The sequence below is a fragment of the Agelaius phoeniceus genome, chromosome Z (assembly GCF_051311805.1).
Source record: "Agelaius phoeniceus isolate bAgePho1 chromosome Z, bAgePho1.hap1, whole genome shotgun sequence".
Classification (NCBI taxonomy): domain Eukaryota; kingdom Metazoa; phylum Chordata; class Aves; order Passeriformes; family Icteridae; genus Agelaius; species Agelaius phoeniceus.
Genome location: NC_135303.1, coordinates 82,273,547 through 82,300,252, shown reverse-complemented (window position 1 = coordinate 82,300,252; position 26,706 = coordinate 82,273,547). Strand labels below are relative to the sequence as shown.

The 26,706-nt window shown below is 37.0% G+C and overlaps 1 protein-coding gene across 1 annotated transcript in view; it reads left to right on the top strand.

Moving 5' to 3' along the window:
- The window catches only part of SLC1A3 (solute carrier family 1 member 3), a 65,417-nt gene extending 40,016 nt beyond the window's left edge, over positions 1-25,401 (top strand). Inside the window, exons 4-10 of the mRNA XM_054652339.2 lie at positions 5,254-5,458; positions 7,077-7,119; positions 15,502-15,797; positions 17,819-18,052; positions 19,811-20,005; positions 21,401-21,535; positions 22,830-25,401. Of these exons, the coding sequence (XP_054508314.1) occupies positions 5,254-5,458; positions 7,077-7,119; positions 15,502-15,797; positions 17,819-18,052; positions 19,811-20,005; positions 21,401-21,535; positions 22,830-23,034 (1,313 nt within the window). The 3' untranslated portion in view covers positions 23,035-25,401. The remainder of the gene's footprint in view (positions 1-5,253; positions 5,459-7,076; positions 7,120-15,501; positions 15,798-17,818; positions 18,053-19,810; positions 20,006-21,400; positions 21,536-22,829) is intronic.
- Positions 25,402-26,706: the final 1,305 nt, after the last annotated feature.

Here is a 26,706-nt window from a genome sequence, read left to right as displayed (position 1 = left end):
CAGAATGGGCAGCTTTTTCTACATGCTCGTTCAGAACTGCCTCATTATTTTATGCATTTTCATCAACATGCTGCTATATCTTGTCAGAATCCTGACCTGGAGGTGTTGGGTCCTGTGCCCACAGATGGGAACCCCATGTCAGCGACAGCTCAGCCATGAGCCTGCACCTGGGCCCTGAGCACACGATTCCTCCCCTACTGAGAAGAGTGACCAATATCTCGTGAGGAGTGACTGAGGACTTTGGGTTTGTCCAGTTTGGAGAAAAGGAGGCTGAGGGGCTGACCTCTCAGTGCGAGAGGCAGCACACTGGAGCAAGCTTCCCAGACAGGTGGCCAATAAGCCCTGCCTGTCAGTGGTGAGGAAGTCAATGCCATAAACAACTTTAATTTTTGGTCAGTCCTGAAGTCTACTTGGCCTAGATGGGCATTTCAGCCCCAACTGAAAATATTTAAAATGCTTATCATTATGCATCAAAAGGTATTATGCATTTTAAAGAAACAAAAATCTAAAAGCACTGGGGGGAAACGCTTAAAACTGCAATAATTTTAGTGTAAGAAAGAAAACATAAACTGCTTAGTTTATTCAGAAGCTTTTAAAGGGCACCAAAAATGCTCAGAAACAGGGACTTTTAATATGATAAGCAGTGGCTGAAATTTTAACCATTTTCAAACTAAAATTATAGGCATGCATAAATGTATATGCTCACATGCACACCCTCTACTCCCAGTGTCAGTCTTGCTTGCCCTGAGGAAAGATAAAATCACCCAAAATACTAGAATCAATCCTACATAATGACTGCTTTTCCTCAGAGGGTTGCTATTTACTTTGGAGTGTAAGAAAAGAGATCCTATTTAAAAGCTACTATTTATGGGCTCTCATTTGTTAGTTAGTGATTAATTTTGGAGCCAAATATAAACCCAAGGATGCTTTGCTGACTAGGAGTTTACACACAGAAACAGGGCTTCAGGCATACCAGCTGCTGACCAGTTACTGTTGTGGGAAAAAAGCATTTTGCATCTAATTATATAATATGTTTAGTTCTTCTTAAAAAAAAAAAAAAGGAAAACACAGGTAGAAACTTTCAAGTACTGTAAGAGGGAAAATTAGGCATAAACTCCAATCTCAGACTGAAATAGCTCATTGAGGACATTGGACTGTTCTGCACAAATCAGTTTATTCCATTGATTCTATTGTGCTAATTAAAGGGAGAAAGTATTCTGGTATTCTGAAGCTGTAGGACTTCTAGCATAGGTTCTACATTCCAGTTTTTAAAACAATTCCTTGGAATTTGTTCTTGAACAAACAGATTCAAAGCTATTTGTCTTAAACATTATCTAAAAAAAACATGCTCAGTGTATTTTATGCTTGATCTTCCAGGAGTACAGTACCATGCCTCTGCATTAGTGTGCCCATTTCAGTGTGCTATAGTCCAATAAAAGCATATATCTATGCTGCACATAGATTATGTGCAGCATGCTTTTGATATGTAGTAACTCTGGATTTGGTAAATTCTAGAATTCTGTATAATAGAAAATCATAAATAAAATATAATTGACATAAGAGTAGTCATAATATTGTGACTATTCATAATATAGTAGTTATTCATGATGAGTCATAGAATCAATAGCTCATGCCAATTTACACAACAGTGATCAAGTCAGATGAGCAATCAGAATACCAGATTAACAATTCAGAATTGTTAAAGTCCTCCTAACTAGATTTTTTTACTCCTTTTCCCTGAGTCTTTTCTCTCTCTTTCTTCTCTTTTAATTATATATTTACCTTCTCCTTGCCTTTCCTATATTCTAAAATATTTTCATTTTTTCTCTAATATCTTTGTTAACAAAATAGTGCTTCACTTTGTGACACTCTGGAGAACTCCTTCTCATCTCCTCATTTCACACACAGTGTTACTTCCCAAGGGAGGGAAGGGGTAGGTGAAGGAAGAAGACGGGGTAAAAAGCCTGGGGGTGTTTTGCAGTTCTGCAGACTTATGCCTACCCCCTTCTTTCTTTTCTCCCCTTCCTTCTCCCCAGCCTCCCTCCCTCCCTCCCCATCAGTACTTAAAAAATCATTCCCATTCATGTTGTGTGAGTGCACACGCTGGGAGAAATTGCAGGGGCTCTGCTCCAGATCCCCTTGACAACCTCAAGGCATCCCTGTGCGTGGGGACTGGTGGCACGGCAAAGTTTCCCAGGCCCCCTGGGGAAGGGGAGGGAGAGAGGAGGCAGAGGTGCTGGAGCCAGCAGCGAGGAGGAGAGAGCAGCGAGCAGGATGAAAGGGGCACATACATCTCCCGCGGGACAATGGGGGTTTTGCTGGCTGACTGTGAAAAGACACACTGAGGATACAATGCTTTGTGGCACATGAAAGCTCTGGGGACCTTTCCAGAGCCCCATTCAGTTCTAAGGAGTCTTGTCAACATCTTAAAATGCAAAGGAAACAACCCCTCTCATTTTCCCGTGTTTTAAAAATGCGTTTTAAATATTATTTTAGGCAACTGTTGTTGTTGTTGTGCTGGAAGCTTTTGCAGTTTGCCCAGTTCCCATTAATTGGAGTGGGAGGGGAGACTGCCCAGCAGGTCCCCAGCAAGGGCTCTCAGAGGTGAGCACTTGTTTCCCCCCATACAGTTTTTGTTCATACTTAGGCCTGTCATCCCTCTGCTTTGAATGCCTTCTGCTCTACGTACCACAAGCAGTTACAGCTCAAGAAGAGAGGAATTGCTGTTCCCTATGTCCAAGCTAAGAAATAGATTATATGACAGCAAGAGCAGGAATGAGACTGAGCAACCTAAAACAAGGAGCAATGTAGTCCCAGCCAGAGGGCACCCCGGGAAGCCAGGCTGGAAAGCAGCTTGCAAAGATAAGAGATCACTCCTGCTCCCTGACATACTGCTCACACATAGTTCACCACTCAATCCTAGAATCAGCCCAAGAAAAAATAAGGATCAAAATATCTAATCCTTCAAAACAGCAATCTTTTCTGGTAAGGTGTGCCCCACTGACTTTTGGAGTGTAGGAGGTTCAACCTTCATAAGGGGTAAAGTACAAAAAAAAAAGTCAGGCTTGGTTAAAGCACAGGCAGGTGTGCTTACAAATCCTCTAAGAATGACAGTGCTCAGCCTCTGGTCCTGAATCTATTATCTGTAAAGGGCAGAATACTGGGAGCTGACTGATTCAAAATCTCTGCATTTCCAAACATTCCTACTAAACTGTACAGTTCAACTGTTTGTGTTCAGGTTGTGAAACAAGTTTCAAAAGTCTTATCCAAAATGAAAAAATAGATAGACCATTGTTGTTACTTTAGAAAGAAAAAGTAAGAACAGAAAGAAACCAATTGTATTTACAAAAATTAAATTGACTGGACTAGTATGTAAACATTCAATCTTTCACTTTGTAAGTTATGTTTTATTTTAAGTGCCATATTAATATTTTAAAAATAACATTTGTAACAAATGCTGTCTGAGATATGTGCTGTGCAGTTTGATAGCAGATCTAAATTTTCCAAAAATTATTAACTTTATTTCTTTTTTTGGCTAACAGCATTTGCATTATTTCAAATTTACTTTACTTGAGGACTCTAAAAAAAATCAATCTTCCATCCACAAATAAGAGGGTTACAGGACTTCCTGTTTGTAAAACTTGAAAAGCTATTTGTAACTCGCTAGTATTTACCATTTTCCTCACAGCATTTCAAATAGTAAATGTAAACATACGATGAACATAATAATGCAGTTTTGCAGATTGAAAAGCTGAGTAGAGAAATGAAGGATCAAATGCTTCTAATGTTGGCTTTCCATGCTCAGTTTCTTGCTGGACACTTTGTTCTTCCACTACAATGGCACACACATAAACCAAACAATTCAGTGTGTGAATCTAGTGATGTCTGTTTGCAGCTCCTTTTGTGGGTACAAATCTTACTGACTCTAATGGTCTCTGCCAAAAGGGCAGAAAATGAAAAAAGCTGAACTGAAAGGGTAAGTATAAAGCATGCAATTGGTTTTATACTTTGGAGATTTGATCAGAGCCTGGGACATATCCTTGATCTCAGCCACATCAGGGACTAGAGTGCTTTCACTGTAGCTCCAAGAGAATCTATCTCCTCCTTGAGAAGACAGACAGAAGTATTGTATATCTGCAATAATTTTTAAAACTTCTAGTTTTGCCAGGCCATGATTCAAGTTTCCATATTATTCCTGTGGTCCTCTTGCCTTATTTTAAATGCTTTCTCCTCTGAGACAGGCACCCAAAGCAGAAGTTGGTCAGGTTTTTTTATATCTTATATGTTAAAAGTTAGCATCCATATAAATGTGTAGGGAATCTTAAGAAGCATGGACTAGGCAATTCCACATAGGAGGAGATAATAAAGCTAAAAATCCTTTTCTAACCCCATTTTTCATTCTACACTTTGAAAGCTTGATTGAAACAAGAAGCACAAGCACTGCTTTGAGGCAGATGACGCAGCCCTCCTGATGGAGAATGGGCAAATAGCAAGGAGAAGGAGTGGGACTTTGAGACTTATCTGCATCTGCTGGAAAGAGAAAGAGCATTTCCATTTCTGACAGCCCTCATGAGACATTCCCTCTCAGAGACTCAGAGCTCTTTCCCTGGCAGAGCTGCACCTTCTATTAGAAAACACATTGCAGCCATTCATCAGTGCAATCTGATGAACAAACACTATAGAAGATGACCTAGGGAGCACCCTAATATTCACGGAAGATCCAAATAGAGCCAAGAATTAGGATTAATGTTGCAAGTTCTGCAAAGTTTATGAAAGCCTGTAAAGGTTTATTCATGCAATGGTAAGGATTTTCTGAAACAGCATTTAATCTGTTTTAAACTCCCACAGCTTGGGACAGACATAATCTGAGGTTGCCCACTGGGGACTAAAGACGACTCTTCATACATGTTAATTGTTGCAAACATTATCAACATTACTTAAGAGTACTCACTTTTCTATCTTACAATTATAAATTATGTGCAGCACATTTTTCAGACTATGGTAACTACATTGATCAGAAACCATGAATTGTCTCACTAGAATATATGGAGTGCCCCACTGCATCAGACCAATAACCTTTACTTTAAGATTATGACAATCACAGTATGAGCTGCAAATGAGGGACATCTTGCCTTGGGTAGTTTTAAGTGTGATCATCAAAACTCTTCCCACAGAACTGTTTTCATCATGTTTAGTTCATACTCTTTATTCACAACTGTATCAGGTAAATGTCGTTGTGCTTAAATCCACTAGGAATTGCTGCCCTGGATAGTAAAGCCTCAGGGAAGATGGGAGTTCGAGCAGTAGTCTACTACATGAGCACTACAATCATTGCTGTACTGATTGGCATAATCATTGTGGTCATCATCCACCCCGGGAAAGGTACGAAGGAAAACATGCACAGAGAAGGCAAAATTGTGCAAGTGACAGCAGCAGATGCCTTTCTTGATTTAATCAGGTATGGCTATGATATTGCACATTTTCTGTACCAATAGCTATTTTAATGTTAGACTCACAGAGAACAAAAGTAGAGAATTTTAAACAGTGATTGCATAAAGTTGCCAAATTCCTTTCAACTGTGTGATATGGATTTATTTCCAAATCTAGCTGTTGCAAGGAAGAAATTGCTTTTAATACTAAAAGGAAGACTTTTTCTTTTTCTTTTTCTTTCTTTCTTTCTTTCTTTCTTTCTTTCTTTCTTTCTTTCTTTCTTTCTTTCTTTCTTTCTTTCTTTCTTTCTTTCTTTCTTTCTTTCTTTCTTTCTTTCTTTCTTTCTTTCTTTCTTTCTTTCTTTCTTTCTTTCTTTCTTTCTTTCTTTCTTTCTTTCTTTCTTTCTTTCTTTCTTTCTTTCTTTCTTTCTTTCTTTCTTTCTTTCTTTCTTTCTTTCCCTTCCTTCCGCCACTTCCGCCACTTCCTTTCCTTCTTTCTTTTCCCCTCTCTCTCTCAAAAGAGAGACCTTTGTTCTGCTATCTGCACATACCTATCTGCATGGGTATTTTTCCTCCTTCCATAGCACAGACCTTATTACTAAATTCCTCCCCTTCCAACTTCCAATAGTTTTCTCACTTCACCTGAATCCTTATTTACTTATTTATTTTAATTCTGAATTGTAGCCACCAATCTGGGTGCATCTACTCAATCTATTCCATTTATATGAATGGGAAATGACTTTCAGGAACAGGCAAGTAAAATGCTTGAGATAGAGGGCACAGACACAAAAGCTTGTTTTGTCCTCGCTCAGAGAATCTGCAGTACCTCTTTTACAGAGCTAATATGTCACAGATACATTCCAGGGAGTAGGGAAGCTGAGGTTTTGAGCTCAGGAGCTTTTCCACAGGTAAAACCACCAAAATTTTGTGCTCCACTAACCCATTTGGAGAATCCGGAGACATGGAGAAAGGCCTCCAAGGATCCCGCTGCCAGAAAGGGGCACTACAGAAACCTCCATGAAGAGGTTTGCACTCAGATTCCTCAAGATTTATTCAGTTAGGCTGTTTCTAAATCCCTCAGAAATGCACAAAACAAAGGAAAACAAACAAACAAACCCCTATCTGCAACAAATGTACAGACACGTGTATATATTATTATTATTATAGAATACTCAAACTTCAGAAAGATTTGGGTATAACCACAACAAGACTAAATCAAGTAATAAATATCATTAAGTACAAGACAACACAAATGCAAAAATTGTTTGAGAACTTGAAATACATTAAATATTATTAAATTATTTATTAATCTGGATTCATAATGCATTCATAAGTACAAAATTAAAAGTGAGCCCATAGAACTTTGTACATTTAGTAATTTAGCTAATATACTTCTCCATAACCCGATGTGTTATACAATACTGAGTACAGAGATTCTAATTGCCAGGAACTATCCAATCCTACATTTCATCCTGGTAAAGCTAACCAGGCAAATGCTACATGCAAAGCTCTACTCACTGAATATGTAATCACATATTATTCTTAGGATTCCTCAAAAATTAGTTCTCCAATTCTTTTATTAGCTGTGTCCTTACTAAAGGCATTATTATAATATTATTCTCATGTTATTTTCTTTCTCTTTCACAGAAATATGTTCCCTCCAAATCTGGTGGAAGCTTGCTTTAAACAGGTAATTTTTTCTTTTTAATTCCAAACAAAACATGAAGAAGTAAGAAATTGAATGTAACCACACTTGCCTTAGGAATATCTGCTTACAGCAGAAACATAACTTACATTTGCTGCCAGATGTCAAAAAAAAAATTTCCTGAACTAAACCAACCAAATCTATGCTTTGTTTTCAATCATATTGAGACAACAGTGTTTGCTATGAAAGTGAAGAAAACCCACACAGTTTGGCAAATCAAAAAATTACTTTTTTCAAAATGTCAAATTCATAACTTGACAGCAAGGTTCGTTAGAGTGAATTCAGCTTTTCTAAAACAGTGTGGTGTTAAACTGGGAGATACTGAGATTTTCACCATCTGTGCAAAGACTGGAAGATTTTCAAGGATGCCACATGACAAATGTGCATAGGTTGGAAACAGAAGAAAAAAATGTATGGACATAAACAAAAAAAGCAAAGTAAGATCTTCCTGCCACCTACAGTAGAAGTCCTTAGGAGTGTTTTTTTTACATTGCTTTTCAAAATCCTCTATCATTAGCCCCATCTTATTGTTAGCTGTACTATGGAGAAAATAATAGACCCATTGTTTTTTCAAAAATGAAGTGATTCAATGAAACCTAGAATGTGTCTTTCCATAATCTAATTGCTTCATATTGACATCACAGATAATCTTGAACTGATATTATTTACCAGTTGCTGTTGTAGCAATAAAAAAAGCCAAAATGTGGAGGTCAAGAAGAGCATAAAGTATAAACTTTCCAAAATCCAGCTGACTTACATCTTGCAGAAGAATTGAAAAGAAATTGTAGCATTATCTTTAGCTGTATAAACAGAAACCAGTAAAAAGGTTTTTACTTTCTGCATTAAAGATTTCTAGATTAAAGATTGAAAAGCAAACTAGACCCAGGTCCAAATGCCATGCCTCTGTCTTCAGCAAGGATGTTGATGAACTCAGTACAGAGAAGCAGAAGAGCAGTATAGAAATGCAAAAGTCTATATCTAAACTAGAAATAAATTCAAAGAATGTAATGTAATAAAGTACAGGAACGATATGATCTTTATCTCAAAACAATGAAATAATTAGGGCATAAAGTTATGGATGTAGCAGAAAGTATTTTTCATAAATCTCTCAAGTTTGGAAGTTATTATCTAGAGCTCTTGAGAGCAATCACAGTGTCTTCCAGACTGCAGTTTCAAAAAAATTCGGGAAATTATTTAGGCAGATAACAGGCCATTAGTTTGATCTCGGTTGTAGTGAAGGCTATAAATGCCTTAAAGGGAAAAGTATAAACAAAAAAGAAAAACACACAAAACAAACCTACTACCAAAACCACAAAGATATCTGAAACATAAATTTTACCATCTTTCTTCCATAATATTGCTCATTTCCTCTTTCTTTTTTTTTTTTTTTTCCCAATTTCATTGTTGGTTTTGTTATTGTTTGTTTTGGTTGAAGTTTTGTATTTTGGTTTTTTTGGGGGGGGTTGACTTCTGAGAAACAGTAGTGTTTTTAAGATGACAAAAGTGAAATAGTTGCACTGGGGTCTTTAAGAATTTTAAAATTTGTGGAGATAGCAATGGAAGTTGCTGAACGGATGGGAGTAAATCAGTTGATATTTTTATGAATGACATTGCCAAAAGATGCACACAGTTAAGTTTACAGATGACAAGAAAGTCCAAGCACTTTGTGTTGAGATATCAAAAAAATGCCAACGAAGGTAATAAGACCCTGGCACAACATAATACTACAAAGTCACATCAACAAATGACTCTGCTCTTGGACATGTTTGCATGTTTGGTTACCTCCTAGTAGCTCTTCAACACATGTGAAATAAACATTTAGAAGTTACAGTAATTTCTTCTTTACCATAGCAAATAATCATCAAAAACACCAAAAATGTTCAATTCAGCTCTAGGATATACATTAAGTGACAGAACACCAAGACATGAACTAAGGCCAGAGGAATGTGACCATTTAGGTTAATGAGTATTTTCAGTTTTCTTCATTCATAGATTCATGCAAAATTAACATAGTGAAGAGAGGAGTTGTTGGAATTATCAAAAGAACACAACATATAGAGCAAAAAAATTACTGAGAAACTATTCAACTACAAAAAAAAAAGAGTGGGAACAGAGGTAAATACGATAAAAACATGCAAAAAGAAATGAATTTAAACTGGAAATTAGTGATTTTTTTAACCCTACACAACTTGAAGTTGAATTCCTGAAAACATCTTCATTTAGGAGTTATAGGAACACTTCAGCAGTTTTCCAATACAGTTTAAAAAAATTCTTTTGATAGTATTCTACTGTAACAGAAAACTTGGTTTGGTAACTAGCAGTTCTAATCCTATGTTCTTAATTAAAGATATCCTGTAGATTATGTTAACATTTAAGTACCTTGTATTTCTCATGTGCTTTAAAGCCTAAGGGAGTTTTGAAAAACAATCTAGAAAAACCAGACATATTCAGTGAAAATTTTTACTGACTTTCAGCAGCAGTACCAAGATTTACTGAAGTACCAGCATTTTAAATTTTTCATACCATTACTTTTTGAACTTGGTACCAAACCCTAGATTTTTACATAGAAGTTTTTTTGTTGTAGCAGATTCGTTTAAAAAAAGATCTTAGCGTACAAGTATGTGTAATATTCTTAGGTATCCAGATGATTTTGTACATCTGACCCCACAATTTTCTTTCCAAAAGTTTTCATCCATTATTTCATATGTTTCTCAAAAGATTTATGAAGAGGAATGAGCCATCTGGCACAAATCTGTTTGTGTAACACCGTGTCTGATGGTCAGAACACAGTACTTCTCATAGCTGTCCACACTCAATGGTGTAACACCATGCCACAGCTTCACACACCTGGAAATCATCACTGGAATATGTACTGCACATTTAAATTTCATCTTTGGATAGATCAGATGTGCACATCATGTCCTGCAGCATTCTTAGGCAGGTTTCTTTCCCAGTTTGTACTGGAAGCCACTGGAAGGTGTGACATTAAATGGAGAGCATAACCAGAGTGGGAGGGATTTTAAGTGGAGTTGGCAATGTTTTTATATGGTTGCTGCTGGGAGACAAAGTCCTGGAGGGGAACTGGAACCTTAGAACTTATCTAGGAAATGTCTTCCTAAATTTTCTACTGTTCTTCTTTCAGTTGTTTGGTCCTTTGGATTCCCTTTTCTGTTTCTTCTTCTGTTTCTTCTTCTTTTACAAGACTGTAAAGCCTCCCCTCACAGAAAGTTGCCTCCCCTTTCTTTTATTTCTCCTCATCCTCCTTCTTTGCACCTTTTCTTTCCCAGGTATTTCCATTTTCCACTTGACTGACATGAATTTTCAAATATGATGGAGAGTGGTTTTGTTCCCTCAAGATCCTGGGATGAATTTTTTCATGTTCTGTATACATCCGTTCAATTTCATTAGGTGCTTCCAAATCTTTGCTTAAAGTGGGAGGGACTTGGCTCCTCCAAATTCCACCTGAAGATTCAGGGATTGAGAGTTATGGGGAGATATGCCAGACAATGAAGACTGAGACAAAGAACTCATTGGGTACCTCAGACTTCTCAGGCTGATTGTTGAACGCAGATTATTAATCTAAATAACATGTTTTCTGATGATGGGTGTTTTCATATGACCTGTCACAACATTCACTATGCACAGGTCTCATGAGGCTTATGTCATTTTTATGAGTAACAAGAGAATCTGAATAGATTGACCACAGGTTCACATTCCACACTCACCTAAAATTAGATTACTTTGTTAAAACTTTTCTCTGTGCCCCTACATTCACCCCAGTTTAGGGAGATCTAAAGAAATCTTTGGGTTTATATTTCAGCTCTGGCCACTATCTATCTCTTCATTTCTCTTTCTTTGCTAAATTAAAAAATGCTGTCTAGCCTGGGGCTGAGCAGTAGTGAGCAGTCTGCTTGTTGAGCAGATACTGCTTTAAGTATCTTGTTCTTCACGCTGTGCTCTGGAGGTCTATCAAAGGGCAGAAGAAACACAAGCAAACTTGCAAAATCAAGAGAAACAGAATCAACCTAAAAATTTGGTGAGGGTCACTCTGGTGTGAATGGGTAGAATTTGATGCCAGCTGAAGCCTAAAGAGCTGCATCTGATAACAGCATTTCTTCGGAGATATTTTTAATTATATATTCTTTCCTGAACTTGTCATTATCATGGGAATTGTAAGTGTTAATCACACATCCAGAAATGAATACTAACTAATATATGGTGTCTATTTTTCATGATAATTTGGGGTAATTAAGATATATTATGACTTGTGTCATCAACTCTTACACAGAAAATTTAGAATGCATTCACACATATCCATATGGAGAGCAAAGGAAAAAAAACAAGAAGAAGATGGAATATCTCTATTTTTTTAATTTTTGGGGGCTGCATTTAAGCAAACTTGTTACTTTTAAAATCATTATTCACCAAATGCTGCATCATCATGCAGACTTAGCGCAGACAGTACTAATGACAGAGTAAATTATGACAGTGAATAATGAACTTTCAGAATAGCTACTATTGCAATTACCTTTTCTGCAAGTTAAACCAATGGGATACGCTGCTGCCAGGTTATAATATTGCTTCTCCAAAAGTCCTTCAATATATCTAAGTCAAATGATAGGGTATCTTGTATCACTAATAAAACCAGAATAATAATCAAAGTGTGAACAACTGATTCATCATATTATTCAATACAAAATCTATATTGTCTATTTCATAGTAAGCAAAGTTAATTAAAATTAATTTTCCAGTTGATCATTATCACCATGTCTTGTAAAAAAAGTCCAGAAATTCATTACTTTTGCATTTTACTTGCCGATACGATTGTTCGTAGAAGGCTGTTCAAATTAATACATTCAAATAACATTTATCTTACTCCTCAGTTGTTCTCAGTACATGAATTTAAGGAAAAATTATGAGTATTTTGCATCTAAAATCTTACCAGGCAAAAATACCTCTTCCTGGAGGTTTGATGAAATTATATCCTCCCAAAATTATAGGACTTCAGTAATATTGCCTAGCCCATCACATATCATCAGTGTCTGGACCTCTGTTCTCTCTTCTGAGACCTTTAAGGCTACAATGAGTAGTTTATTTTGCCTAATTTCTTCTATTTCTGAAAGTTGCAAAGGAACAAGAATCAGCAGAATCACAATGTGAAATTAAACTGTCAGTTTCAGGTACATTAAAAGCTGATAACTCTGATTGCCACTGAGATAGAGATCTGCTGAAAATAGGAATATCATAAAAGCTCAAAAAATTAACTCTTACTGCCAGTTACTCTGCAGAGCAGTAATAATCAACCCCGCTATTAACTCAGCTATTTCAAAGCAATTTCTAACATCCTGAAGGTGGTCCTTCATCCAGTCACTTCCTATGATCAATGGCTTTTTCACCATTTCACACACAGAAAATATGTTTTGAGGTGGCCAAGCAATCTTATGTTCTGCCTTTCATGTCATTTGAAAAAACAATAATAAGGATAAAACTCAACCAACACCTCACACTTTTTTCCTCAGTAGATACATCCCTTGTGTTCCCTGTGTCTGGTTTGCCTTGATTTCTTTTGCTTCACCACGAAACTTCTCATGGCTTTTGATAGACAACTTTGTGCATAAGACAGATCCACAGCAGGCATATCCACAGGGATCTCCTGGTGCTCAGTCAGCTATAATGGAAGAAAGAGCAGCTCTAGTAAATATTTCAGTGGAAATAAAGTTGCTCTGATTTCTGCTGGTTAGATTAACGTTTTTAATCTCACTCTGAATAAGCTGTTTCTCCTCTGCTCTGGAAGGTGTTCCAGAAAGACTATTATTTTCTGTAGTAATATTTCTGAATACTTAAGTCTGATGAATAAGTGAGCAAACAGAAAAGACCTACATCTCTGTGGACACTCTTGTGGCTGAAATGGAAAAGGACTTAACTGAGCTTAGTCTTAAAATCCATATTATACCCCAAAAGATACTTAAGTAATGAATTAAAGACATGTTCCTGCTGCAACAGAATTGCAGAATGACCATAAAATGAAGACATATTCTTATTACCACCTAAAATTCTTTCTAACACAGCTTTTTGAAGGTAAAACCTTCATGTGATTATACTTTTTCCCATATAACTCCCAACACCTCCTCAGTCCCCCACCACAATTTTGTAGCCACATGGGGAACTCCGACCTGATCTGACACGAGGGGGGCAATTCTCAGACAGGTAAAGGTCTTGGTGCCTCTGATGGAAAAGTGGTTTGTGACTTAGCTCATGGCCTGTTCCAACAGGCAGGCAGCACACATCCAACTCTGTCCTGCAGCTGTTTCACACTTTTGACCTTCCAGGTAGGGATGAGCAAAGAACCTGAGCATAATGGAGGAGATTCAGAACCAAGTAAGTTATGATGTGCTAGGGGAAGTGGGAAATTAATAGGAAATTTCATAAGAAATTAGGTTTTAATTCCAGACCTTATTGTTCCAGAACTCATTAAACAGCTTGCTTTCCTAATTTCATCTAATCTGTGTGCCTGCAAATGCAAAATAGTTACAGACATTTGCATTAATGAATTTGCACCTAAGGTTTTTTTCCTATTCAAAAACAGCAATAAAAATAGAAATGTAATACAATTACCACACCTGGAGACAAGGAAACAGAATAAGATAGGGAAAGAGAAAGGAAAAAGAAAAAAGGAAAAGAAAAAAGAAAAAAGAAAAACAAAATCAAATCAAACACCCCCCCCCCCAAAAAAAAACCAAAACAAAACCAAAAACCCCACAGTGTTTGATGTAAATTGTTAGGCAGTATTTTGACATTCCTGACAAGACAGAATAAAAAACACTTTAATGAGTACTTATATTACTTTTCCATTTACATTTTAATACCCCTATGTTACTTAAAGAGACAGCCCCACCCCTTCTTCCATGGTTGTGCAATTCCAGTCTGTGTTCTTCCCTCTCTCACACTTCAACAGCCAGGTGAGCTGATTCACTTCCCCAGGCTTTACGCAAGAAATGGTGACATTTTTTGCTTGGTGAGATTTCTGTCACTTTTTAAAAAGTAGAATTGTCTCACTAGCAGATCAAAGAAGAATTATCACAGGTTGGATGTGAGTGGGTGAAGCAGTGGACTGGGCTTTTCCTTGTCAGCCAACTGCTCACACAGCTCTCAGCTGACTTCTGTACAGCCCAAATCTTTAAAGATTTTAGCAAATTTTATTCAAAACTCAAGAGCATCTGACCTTCATGAATCTTGGTTCTGCTACATATTATTCAGAAACCTTCCATAAATGTCCAGTTACCAGGTTTTATTTGACATTCTGAGAGACTTAGAGCCTTTAGTGGGTACCTCAAATATGTGGAAGGAGTGCGTAAAACTATTCAGGTGCATAAGTAACATTAAATCAGGCTAGTGTTGAAAGATGATGATACTCAGGTTTCCCATCTTGGTCATAATTGCTTCATTTCACTCAAGTACTTCTGAAGTGTTCAACAGGTCTCCAGATATCAGTAAGGATAATTGGAGCTTTCCTGGCAGCTCCAAAAGAAAAAAAAAAAAAAAAAAGAATAAGAAAAGAAAAAAAAAATCCAAAGTTGTTGAATAACCTCAACACCAACATTCTGCTGCTTTAATGGACTAAGCATCCTGAGACACATGAGGAACATCCTAGTGATATTCAGTATGCTTTGTGTTCAACAAAATTTAACCAGGACAGAGCTGCAGGGCTTTTTGAGCCCAGATAGAAATATTCAGGCTGTAAATTTCTCTTTGGAAAAACATTTCGGGGTGAAAGGCTGGTTTTCAAAGCAGATATTTAGGACCGTATTGAGATTTAGAAAGTGAATTGTCTGTTCCATAAAGGAACCATTTAAAGTATAACCCTTTCTCTAATTAAGAAATGTGGTGATATTTCTGCAAAGAAAACTAATGGCTTGCCATAACAAACGAAAAAAGAGGTATGTTATATTTAAGCTAACTTCAGTCTTATTTTTTTTAATACAAAAAGATGAAGAAATAAAGAAAGTCCAGAGCACAAGAAAATATTCTCACTAGCCAAAAAAGGACTATAAACATTTAGAATTTTGTTGTTAGGAAAAATGGCAATTTATATAAAATGCAAATTAAGAGTCAATAGTTTTTTTACAGAATATAGGAGCACAACAAATTTGCATCTTTGACTTCAGTCTATTTAGGAGAAAATTATTTCCAGAAGCTAAAGCTGAGGATTCAGTTTTTGAAGTTAATAGGACTTTTGTTGTTTTCAGGAAAACCAAATATTCATCATAATACATTTTACCTAGATAAATAATAATTTAATTTGTGATTTTAAACTTTGTTTGATATGATTCACTGAATTTTTAACTTTCTTTATTTTTGTTTTAACAGTTCAAAACCAACTATGAAAAGAGAAAGTTTAAAGTAGCTATTCCACCCAATGACACATCCACAGTGACTTCCATAATAAGCAACGTGTCAGAAGCAATGGAAGCTCTCACCCGAATGAAAGAGGAAATCGTTCCTGTTCCAGGTTCTGTGAATGGAGTGAATGCCCTTGGCTTGGTGGTGTTCTCAATAAGCTTTGGCCTGGTGATTGGGAGCATGAGGGAGCAAGGTCAGGCGTTGAAAGACTTCTTTGATTGCCTTAATGAGGCTATCATGAGATTGGTAGCTCTAATCATGTGGTAAGTGCCTCTTCGATAAATTCCTTTTTCAGCAACTAACAATATTTTCTCATCACAGCCAGGCACTGAGTAGCAAGAATCTTTTTGGCAGAAAGTCAGACAATAAGATTGTATCTACCTTGGAACTTTTTTCTTGATCAAACCCAAGAGCTGTAACCCTCTGTGACCATAATCTGCCCAAACATACCAACTCTTTCAGTGGGTTTCATTTTTGACATGAGAAAAATCAGGGTCCATGGCAGAAGTTGCTACCCTTATCAGACTTACTCTATGTCTTCATAAAGACAGCACTCACAGCAGTAAGCTGTTGAAGTTTCCTTACATACTAATCTGAATTCATTAAAGGAAACTGATAAACCTCTCCCATAATCTTATTTCTACACAGCAAGACCTTGTTATCATAATTTCCCAACACAACTGGTTCCTGTAGTTGTGGGGTTTACATGTACGTCCTTGCATTGTAGCTGCACTGCTCACACGTACACGTAATTTTCCTGCTTTCTTTATTGTGTTCAGTAGGTAAATAAATACCTTTTCCCTCAAGGTATGAAATCTTCTCAAAATTTAAGATTCATTATTCTCCAGGTAGAAGCTTAACTTTGAAAAGAAATGATGTCTTTTTGCCTTCTTTACTACAGGTAAAAACCAAATGAACTACAAGAGTCTATTGAGGAGCACACATATATACTGCCACTAGATATGAAACCAAAAATAAGTATATTTGCTCCATTAACTAAAATCTTTTCTCCTCCACAAGCACATTTAAAATGTTAAAGCAGTGGCTTCAGATAAGTTTCCACAGGGACTTGATCACATAAAGGGCAGTTGAGATGCAGTGGATAGGTTCCATTCCGTGGTATCTTACTGTGAGAAGGCAAGTGGACATTTATAAGAGTAGGGCTGTACCTAAATTACTGCTGCAGCAGAATTATGTTCAAGTTTAATGCTCAGCACCAGCTCTTTCTTCACCTCTGGCTGTGCTTCCTGATAGGCAAAAGCAGCTCATCCCACCTGTGCAGCCAACTTTTGACATACAGATTTCTTCATGGTGATGAATATATCATCCCATTGGATGAAATGTAACATAGCCAGAATTGATGCCTGGAAAATAGACAGACCTTCCCAAAAACATTACAGTAAATGTAAAAGCAAATCTATAGTTGAAACCTTTCAGGTACACCATATGTCAAAAGTCGCACGTGGTATATTAATTCTACCATTTTTATATGGTTAGTCCATTATTATACTTATCATACACTGTCTAATTAAAAGATTATTTGTTTAGGTAATTATTCCTGGGGTACTGCCACACTGGACACAGTCTAGAGATTTCTTTTGCCCCACTTTTGATATGTCTGGTCCAGATTCTGGTTGGAAAGGAGAACATCCTTGTACTCCTCTTGGAATAAAACTAAACAATATTTAGGAATGCATAAGGTTAGCTTATTGTTCCTAAATGTAGGGAAGAAAGGTAGGAAAAATATTAGAAGCTATAGCCAAAGCTACAAAGCTGCAAATATGTGAAAAATATAAAAAGGTAAAAATCTTAGGATCAGAAGCAGCTTGAAATCTTCAGAAGTTATCAGACTTCTGTGTGGGTTCCTTCCCTAAGGAAACTTCCTTTCCCTGTGGGAAACAGCACTGGAATAGAACTGGGTGCTTGGTATAGTACACATATATCAGTTTAGCCTTCATTCACACAGGCAGAATTATAACAGGATTGGCTAAACTAGCTTTTATATTACACTTGAATTCCAACAAGAATTCATTCCCTACCTGTCCAAAAGGCATCTTGAAACCCTCACCAGATGTTGAATGCACTGAACCCCACCAAAAACACTCACTGCTGTGGTTCAATCCAGGTTGAATTGTTAGGAGTTGAAGAGTTAAATTTTTGAGCTGCTCCTGAATAGGAGCATCCTAACAGTGAAAGTCTGCATTTTTGCATATAAACAAAACAGGACGGTGGGGCACCAAATCTCTACTTTTTTTATAATGCTATTTTGATTTCTTACTTGCAGGTATGCTCCACTTGGAATTCTCTTCTTGATTGCTGGGAAAATTGTTGAGATGGAAGATATGGGTGTGATTGGTGGTCAGCTTGCCATGTACACTGTAACAGTTATCATTGGCTTGCTAATTCATGCTGTCATTGTCCTACCTCTTCTCTACTTCGTGATCACTCGGAAGAATCCGTGGGTATTTATTGGAGGCTTAATACAGGCATTAGTCACAGCTTTGGGAACATCTTCCAGGTATAACAAAATATTTTAAAGCCGTATCTTTTTTTTTAGTATTACTGGTTTAAGAAACAATTTTGTTTAATGGTTGATATTCTAGGTAGTTTGTAATGGCTTGATAATGAAGGCTAGAGCTAGCAAAGAATATGCATGGCAAAATGGAGCAGCAAACAGAAAAGTCATGAGGGGATTCCTATTGACAGCTGACATTTTGTGCCCAAAATCCTGATAGCCAATTATGGATACAGAACCTACAACAGAAATGCCACTTTTGCTCTTGCAGGCGATCAGTTATGTCATATGAGTTTTAAAAACTGTTTGCATCTATGACAGAAAGAAACATTACAATAAAGTATACATTTCAACACCATTTGACCTTTCATAAAACAGCAGCCATTTTGGTAGATTTTTAAAAAGTGTCCTCGAGATAGGAGGTTTCAGTCAGATATTCTGTGATGCTAAATTCAAGTCCTTGGTGTTTGAGATTATTTTGAAGTAAAAACCTAGGCTGATGCAAGACAGCATACTATACTGCAAGTGGATTAAAAAACCATTTAGAATTCAACTGTAAGATGACTGTCAGCAAAAATATTTTTCTAACACAATTTTCCACAACCCCTCTTTATTTTTGGTCAGTATTTTATCAATATTGATAGAGTTTTCAAAGACTTGAAAGTCTGCTGAGTATTTAGCAATGAAAGTTTCAGTGGGATCAAGTAACCTGAATTGCTGTGTCTTGGAAAACCTCTTTACTTTATTGTGATCAGATGAAGACATCCAAGACATGTAGTTAACTTTCTTCATAGCTACTCATATATTGCCAAGTTTTATATTTTTAGCCAAAACAACAATGATCACATGTTGACATTTTAGGTGTTGCTAAGTATTTTTACAGCATCAAGATCTTCTCTGACTCTCATTCTGCCCCCACAGTGAGTTGAGGGGTCCACAGTGGGTTGGGAGGGCACAGGGCCAGACAGATGAACCAAAGTAAGTAAATAGATATTCCATGTACATACATCATAGTCAGCAATGACAGGGGAGAAAGGATTTCAGGAAGGCTGGCCATTGGTCCATCTGTGGGAGTGGTGCCTAATTATCACTTGCATTGTTTTATTTTCTTCTGCTCTTCTTTCAAACTTCTCCCACACTTACTAAACATTTTTATTCTCAACCCCTCCATTTTCTTGTTCTTACTGTTCCTTTCTGTTTTGCCTGTCCCATCAAGGTGTGGAGGCAAATAAGTGACTATTCAGTGCCTAGCTGCCTACTGGTGTTAGCCCATAGATGGGAAAATAATCAATCAATCAAAATACCTTTTGCAGGAGAGCCCACAAACCAGCAGAGAAAACAGGCTTGTTACTGAAGGTTTGAATAGTCCAATTGGTATACCTTCAAGAAAACAATGCTTAGAGATGATTCAAGCACAGCTCCATGACTTAAACCTGAGAAGCAGGAATTTTAGATAGATTCCCGTGCCTGTCTGAAGAGCCTTGTGATGGAACACTAAACTTAGAATCATTCAGATTAGGGATTACATAGAAAATAGTAGTAATTAACAGTTGGAAAAGGATTCCAAGAGCATTAGGAGAACCTTCACCATTAGAAATGCTTAAATTCAGTATTTGCATTAAAAAAGAAACCCTATTCTGGTATTCTGGTAGATCACATAAAAACTAAGACAAAACCATCTTGTGATTATAATGTGACATTCTTCTCTTTCCCTCTTTACAGAATTTATATTATATATTATCTTTTTTCTTTCTGTTTCAGTTCTGCAACACTGCCTGTTACATTTAAGTGTCTAGAAGAAATAAATGGCGTGGACAAACGAGTTACAAGATTTGTACTCCCAGTTGGTGCTACTATTAATATGGATGGAACTGCTTTATATGAGGCTTTGGCTGCAATTTTCATTGCACAGGTCAACAACTTTGATCTGAACTTTGGACAGATTATCACAATCAGGTATGGAAACCACTGTCACCTACATTTAATAAATGTGCCTTTGTGATGACCCCTTCCCGGTTTAAGTGGGATTAACCAAAATGTCTAGAACTTAAAAAATGAACTGCTACATTATCATATTATCAGTAATTTACATCTTCACACAGACGGACCTCCAGCACATATTCTCATATAGATAAACTTTTAGCAAAACTTTAACATGATGCACCTGTTACTACTTTAAAGACAAGTAAAAAATCTAATTAGTTTCAATTTTTTCTTTCTTAAGAGCTCATGCAGCTGTTGGGACCTACAGACTTATAATGAGTACCAAATAGTTTATAATGCATGTACAAAGCTGGAGCATAAAGCCATCACAGCGTTAATGCTAGAGGAGGAAGTGTTTTCCTGTTTTCAGAAGACTATCAGGGCTAGCTGTGTAAGGAGCAGTAATACAATTTTATTACATCATCTGATGGAAATGGTGAACACAGGTTATGTTTTCATGCACACAACCCTTGTTTGAAATATAACAGCAAACAACCCACTACTTATAGCGTTCAATAATAACTGATCTGCTTTAATTTCATTTTGTTTATCACAATTTAAGGAAAAAGAGTGATGGGTATTTGTGCAGAAGAAAGGAAAATCAGCAAGGGGTCAAGTGGGCATTGTGGGACAAAGACACATATCTATCACATAGGAGCACTGAAAGTTCAGATATAGTGCTCCATAAAACCCACCACTTTATTTCAATATTCATTAACCTAAGGCAAAACTCTGCCTTCACCCTCCAAGGAAATTGTTTCACATTCATTAATACTAGGGCTGCTCCCTGGCAAACCACCTGAGAAAACAACTTCCCCCTGTACCAGGTGTGAACAAGGATATTTCTATGAAGTCACTGGACTGTATGACTCAGGGTTTCTGGCAGCTTTCTGTTTTCTGATGCCAGAACAGCACCTGCTGGAGCACAGAGACTTCACCTGGCATGAAGTTATTCTGAGATGGACAGAGAGCAAAGTTCATGTGTTAGGTCTGCCAGGACAGAACTACCTCCTCAACTTTTCTTTTAACACGTTTGAGCTTGTGGAGAGAGTTTTTTCAGTGGGTGGGGACATGTAACTATAATGGTTTTTTCTGGCCCTTGGCATCTAGCTGGGAATTTATCACTAACAAAATTATGTTTCAAGGTTTCTGGATAGAGATTTAGTGAAACACTTTGGATCGAGGGTCATAGTCCCCTGCAGCTACAGGGTGTTCAGATAAGGGACTAGGCTCATCTTTTTATTTAATGCTGAGTAAATGCCTTCTTGCTTTATATCTCGTTTTATAGTTTGACAGATGATAAGGAGAGCTTTTATTACAGTTTAATTGCAGAAATCAGTTAACTGTTCTTGCCATCTTTTTGCACAGCATCACTGCTACAGCTGCCAGTATTGGGGCTGCAGGCATTCCTCAAGCTGGACTGGTCACCATGGTCATTGTTCTCACATCAGTAGGTTTGCCTACAGATGATATCACTCTTATCATCGCAGTGGACTGGTTCTTGTAAGTATTATTTATTGTTAAGTAAGTTTAAGTGGACTGGTTCTTGTAAGTATAACTTATTGTTATTAAGGCTTACACCATATTTGGAAGTGAAATAGCCAGGCACATTGTGGCTATACTACACTGTTTTGCTCTGGAGGGCAGTTGGAAACAAGTGTTAAAAAGAATCACTATTTCTTGCTAGTAAGGTATTTTCTTAGAGCAGATGGTGAGGGGTATTGCTTAATTATGGTTCCTTTTGCATGCAAATTTTACATGGAAGCCTGTATTGTTCAGACACTAAGAAAACTTTCAGATACACTGTAATTAAATAAGCAAAGAATTGCTTAATTCTTTTATTTTTGTAGTATGACAATGAAAACTTTTCACTAAATCAGACTCAGAACTGAATCAGATCCAATTCCTTACAGCCTTTCTGACTATCTAATCTAGGAAAGGTTCATCTGTCTACCCCATGAAAGCAGAAACTAAAAATAGTGTAGTTGACAGCACAAAGTATTGCCCCTCAGTTTTTCCATTCATCTATCTGTAGATGACAGGCACCTTTAAATACATATACCTAGGTCCCAGAAATAAATGAAAGGAAATCTTTTTCCAACCTCTATTTCATCTAACAGCTATTATTTAGCCTTTCTGGGGGCTTTTACCTTTCAATCTTCTCAAGTGATCCCTGGAAGAAGTTCCCTGTGTTCTTATCAGAACATAATGCCTTCAAATGGTTATCCAACCACCTGATGTTGGTGGGTGCTTTCCTAGTGACACTGCCAGTCACTCCTTGTCAAGCTGCCTTCTGCAACTGCTGGGCACAGCCCTCTGAGAGAGATGGCTTTTTGTTTTAATTTGAGTCATTCCTGCACAATTCCACCCTGAATTATATATCATATTTTATGGTGAGGAGACAAACAAGGTCAAGGTAAAACAAGGTAAAGGTAAAACAAGGTAAAGACTAATAAGGTAAATTCTTGCTGGCTTACATGTTTAGAGGATATAAACCCAAACTCTTGATACCCAAGAGTATCAAAATGCCTCCAAGAAGCCATATGCTCCCTTTGCCATCCTCACCACATGATCATCTCTTGCTGTGAAGTTGCTAGGAGTATTAACACACTTTGTGACTCCACGTCCCACTGTATTTGTAAATGTCTGTAGAAGAAATCATGGCATTAAAAGTTCAGGTAAGCAAATGTATATAAAAGAGGTGATTCACCTGGTACCCATTCGAGGGCCATTCTAGCACCTAGTCTGCTTGCTTCCCTGAGCAAGGGATGGAGTCACTCACTGCCTTTTTCCCTAGGGATCGTCTTCGTACCACTACCAACGTCTTGGGAGACTCCATTGGAGCAGGAATTGTTGAACATTTATCACGGCACGAGCTGAAGAACAGGGATGCTGAGATGGGCAATTCCGTGATAGAGGAGAATGAAATGAAGAAACCATACCAACTGATCTCACAAGAAAATGAGAATGAGAAACCAATAGATAGTGAAACCAAGATGTAGGCTAGAGAAAGCGTGAGTTCAACACCACAAGTGTGGGAAAACACACACTTTTTCCGGCGATTTATATCTTGAATTCACCAACTTCATCCATTCCTTGATTTCTCCCTTTATGCTCGCACTGGAAAGAATTAATGAAAATATATTCCAAACTAGCAGCGATCATGGTATATGTTGGCTTCCCACTTAAAAAAAATTAACAGGCAACAACACTGGTCCTGCTAGACATATGCTAACTGGGGATAAAAAAAGAGATTGTGTATATGTTACTCAGTCCTGTGAATCTTTTTTTTTTCTTTTTTTTTTTTTTTTATGAACTGGAAAGTAAAAACAGATAACAGAGCCTGAAAATGGTTTTATTTTTTTAAATACCTGTTGCAAAATTCCTAACATCTATAAACACACAATCGACCCTTCTAACTTGATAACTGCATCCAGCTAAGTAAATTAACAGGACTTTTGCTATTTTATCTGATTTTTTTTTCTCTAGTGTTATATTATTGTTCAAATAGTAGCAGGAAAATAAAAAGCAGGAGATTAATTGAGGGGATAAAAAGGGGGAAGATATATAAATAAAGAAAAGAAAATACCCCCAAATCAGCACTTTTACCAGCTGAGATGAAATATTTCTGAGAAAGTTATTTTATCTAGACAGTTTTTTGAATTAGATTCAGCTGATCTTTATAAAAATTTAGCCTAGTTGGCTCCCACTGACTCACAAACATTTACATATGCATGTATGTACTTCCAATCTGGATTTGCTCCCTTAATTTCAACATCACAACCCAGTTAAACAATCTGTGTGTGTGTTTGTAGGAGCAAGGCCCTCGTCTGGGACAGAAAATGTGTCTTCATCTCTGGATGAAAAATTTGCACGCTCTGGATGCACTAATGAGCTACTTAATAAGCAATTATAAGAAGGCAATGCCAGCCTTCTACAGAAGGTGCAGAGGGTGAGATGTTCAGCTCCTAAATGGGCTGCATTCTGAATCTGAATCCCTGAGACCAGCAGAGGTTTTCTGATTGGAAACCTCCCAAATTCATGATCCACTAATAAATTATAGAGGTATGAACTGGATTTACATTTTGCCATCTGGAGAAGGCTCCCTGTCTTAATGTGAATTTTTTAATTCCTAGAGAGTTTACCAGTAGCACCTGAAAAAGAAGATAAAAGCCTTTAGAAAATAAAATTAATGGATGTTTTCATATTTTATTAGGAAAAGATATGAAAATTGAAAAATAATAAATACAATAATATATGTTGAAATTTTAATTAGAAAGGATTTTTAAAATGAAATATTGTAGGCAAATTTCAGGCAATATATAAGGAAAGAATAAAAAAAAGAAAACAATGCACTTGTAATACAGTGGCTCTTTTGCTCAAGATTATTCCCTGAAAAAGTCCTTTTCTAGAAATACAAATTATGTACTTTTTCCTTTTTCCTTGCATTATTAGAGAGGTTAAACCAGAAAGTTTTATAATGAAGATGCAGTTGGGAGCAAGAAAAATAATAAATGCACAGGCACAATAATTTTCAATGATCTGTTTTATGGAAATATTCAGCTTTCTTCTTTATTTGCCCCCTTGCCAAAATAATTCTGATGACAGAAATGAAGGATCCCTTTGCATTGTCCCAGCTGACATTCAAAAGACATTCAATATGTTGCCTTTGTCACTTAAAGTCTATCAATAAGGTGTACAAGTAACTGTGGTGGAAATGTTAGCATGCTGGTCAAAGACAAACCTTTCCCCTGGCAAGATTGGTTTTTTGGGACTGAAAATTCCTGTCAATCTTCTCCAGCTGAGTAATTCAGAAAATACGAGCAAGAACTCTCAAGTGAATGAAGTGAGCAGGGTTTAATATAGGTTACTGAGCATCAAACCAAGAAAGCTCTAAATGAATCTCTGAATGAATGACAGAAAGAAAATATGGGTTGTTTTTTTTTTCATTTTTGGTTTTGTTTTGGTTTATTTTTTTGCTAACAGAATGCAAATCTAGGATACAGACAGGCATTTTCTGATATATAATTAGAGATATTTTTATATAGATACTGTATTCAGAATGTGTGTATAAACATTAACTGTAGAATTTATGGCATAACATTTTAAATTTTTTGTTAAGATTTTGTTTGGAAATACATTGCAAAGACAATGTAAAAGGCTGTCTTTCTATGACATCAGCTGAGAAAAATGAATTGTGTCACAAAGAATGTGATCTTTTTTATACTAACTTTGTTTCTTATGGAAATCAGGTATTATAGAAAGATTCCCTTCCCCATCCCTCACTGGTTCTGCATTGGTATGCACCCAGAGTGGATTGAGAAACATTACTTTGTAGATGTATTTTCAATAAAAATAGTTTTACATTACTGCTCTTATTGTGATTTAGACTTCTTTCAAAGGCTCTGTAATACAAGCTTTGCACAAACCCAGAGATGAGGAACTCATAGTATGGGATTTCAGGAATTACAGGCCCTGTACAACAGGGCTTCGAATAGGGCTTCTTCACTACAAATACTTACTTAGTTTCATGATCAAAAATAAAGAAGTAAACGGTGGGAGGCAGAAACATTAAGAATTAAAGGAACCAGGGTTTACCCCACCAAAGTTCATTCAAATTCAAGTTTATAAATGTGTATTAATATCTGAAAAATGTAAAAAAACCCAGAAAACTAAAAAACCCACAATAACACAAGCCAACAATAACAACAACAACAACAACAAGCATAATTGGATGATTCAAACCCCAAATTCAGCTTTATAACATTACAACCTTCATAGACAATCCACTATTATGCCCATGAAAGTGGTTTATGATACTGAGTTCATTGGCAAAACCTTCAGCTAGCAGTTATCATCTAATGGAAGTGAATATCTCATCAGAGGCACTGAAAAGGTACAAAAGATACAAGCTGAACCACTTGCATCTGGGAAGTTGTGTTGTTTGGAGCAAATGGAGACAGCTGGGAGAAGTCCTGCCTTCCTGAACACACTTCAGCAAAACACCAAACAATGACCTCTATGAATACATCTGTGGTGTTTTAAGTGTAAACAAATTTTGTGAAAAAAATTGGAGATGAAAAAGGTTCAGAGAAGGCATGGTGTTACAGGGCGCATGAACATTACCTTTAACAATTTTATTTCTAGTTACATGCATTTTCATTCACCCGATCCAGGTAGGTATATTTGTGTCTCTGGAACTACTGTCATGATGGAAAGAGTGTAAAGAAAGAGGGCTAGTGTATCACAGAATCATTTAGGTTGGAAAATACCTCCAAGACCATTGAGTCCAGCCTTTGACTGATCAATATTTTGTCAACTAGACCATGGTACTGAGTGCCATGTCCATCCTTTTCCTGAGCACCTGTAGGGATGATGACTCCAACACCTCCCTGGGCAGCCTGTTCCAATACTTGACAACCTTTTCTGTAAAGAAATAAATATTTCCTGATGCCCAACCTGAACATCCCCTGCCTCAGCTTCCTCTCATTTCCTCTCATTCTGTCACTTGTCACTTGGGAGGAGAGACAACCCTGCCTGGCTACACTCACCTTTCAGGGAGTTGCAGAGAGTGATAAGATTCCCCTTGAGCTTCCTCTTCTCTGGTTAAACACTCCCAGCTCCCTCAGACACTCTTCACATGACTTGACCTCCAGACCCTTCCCCAGCTCCAC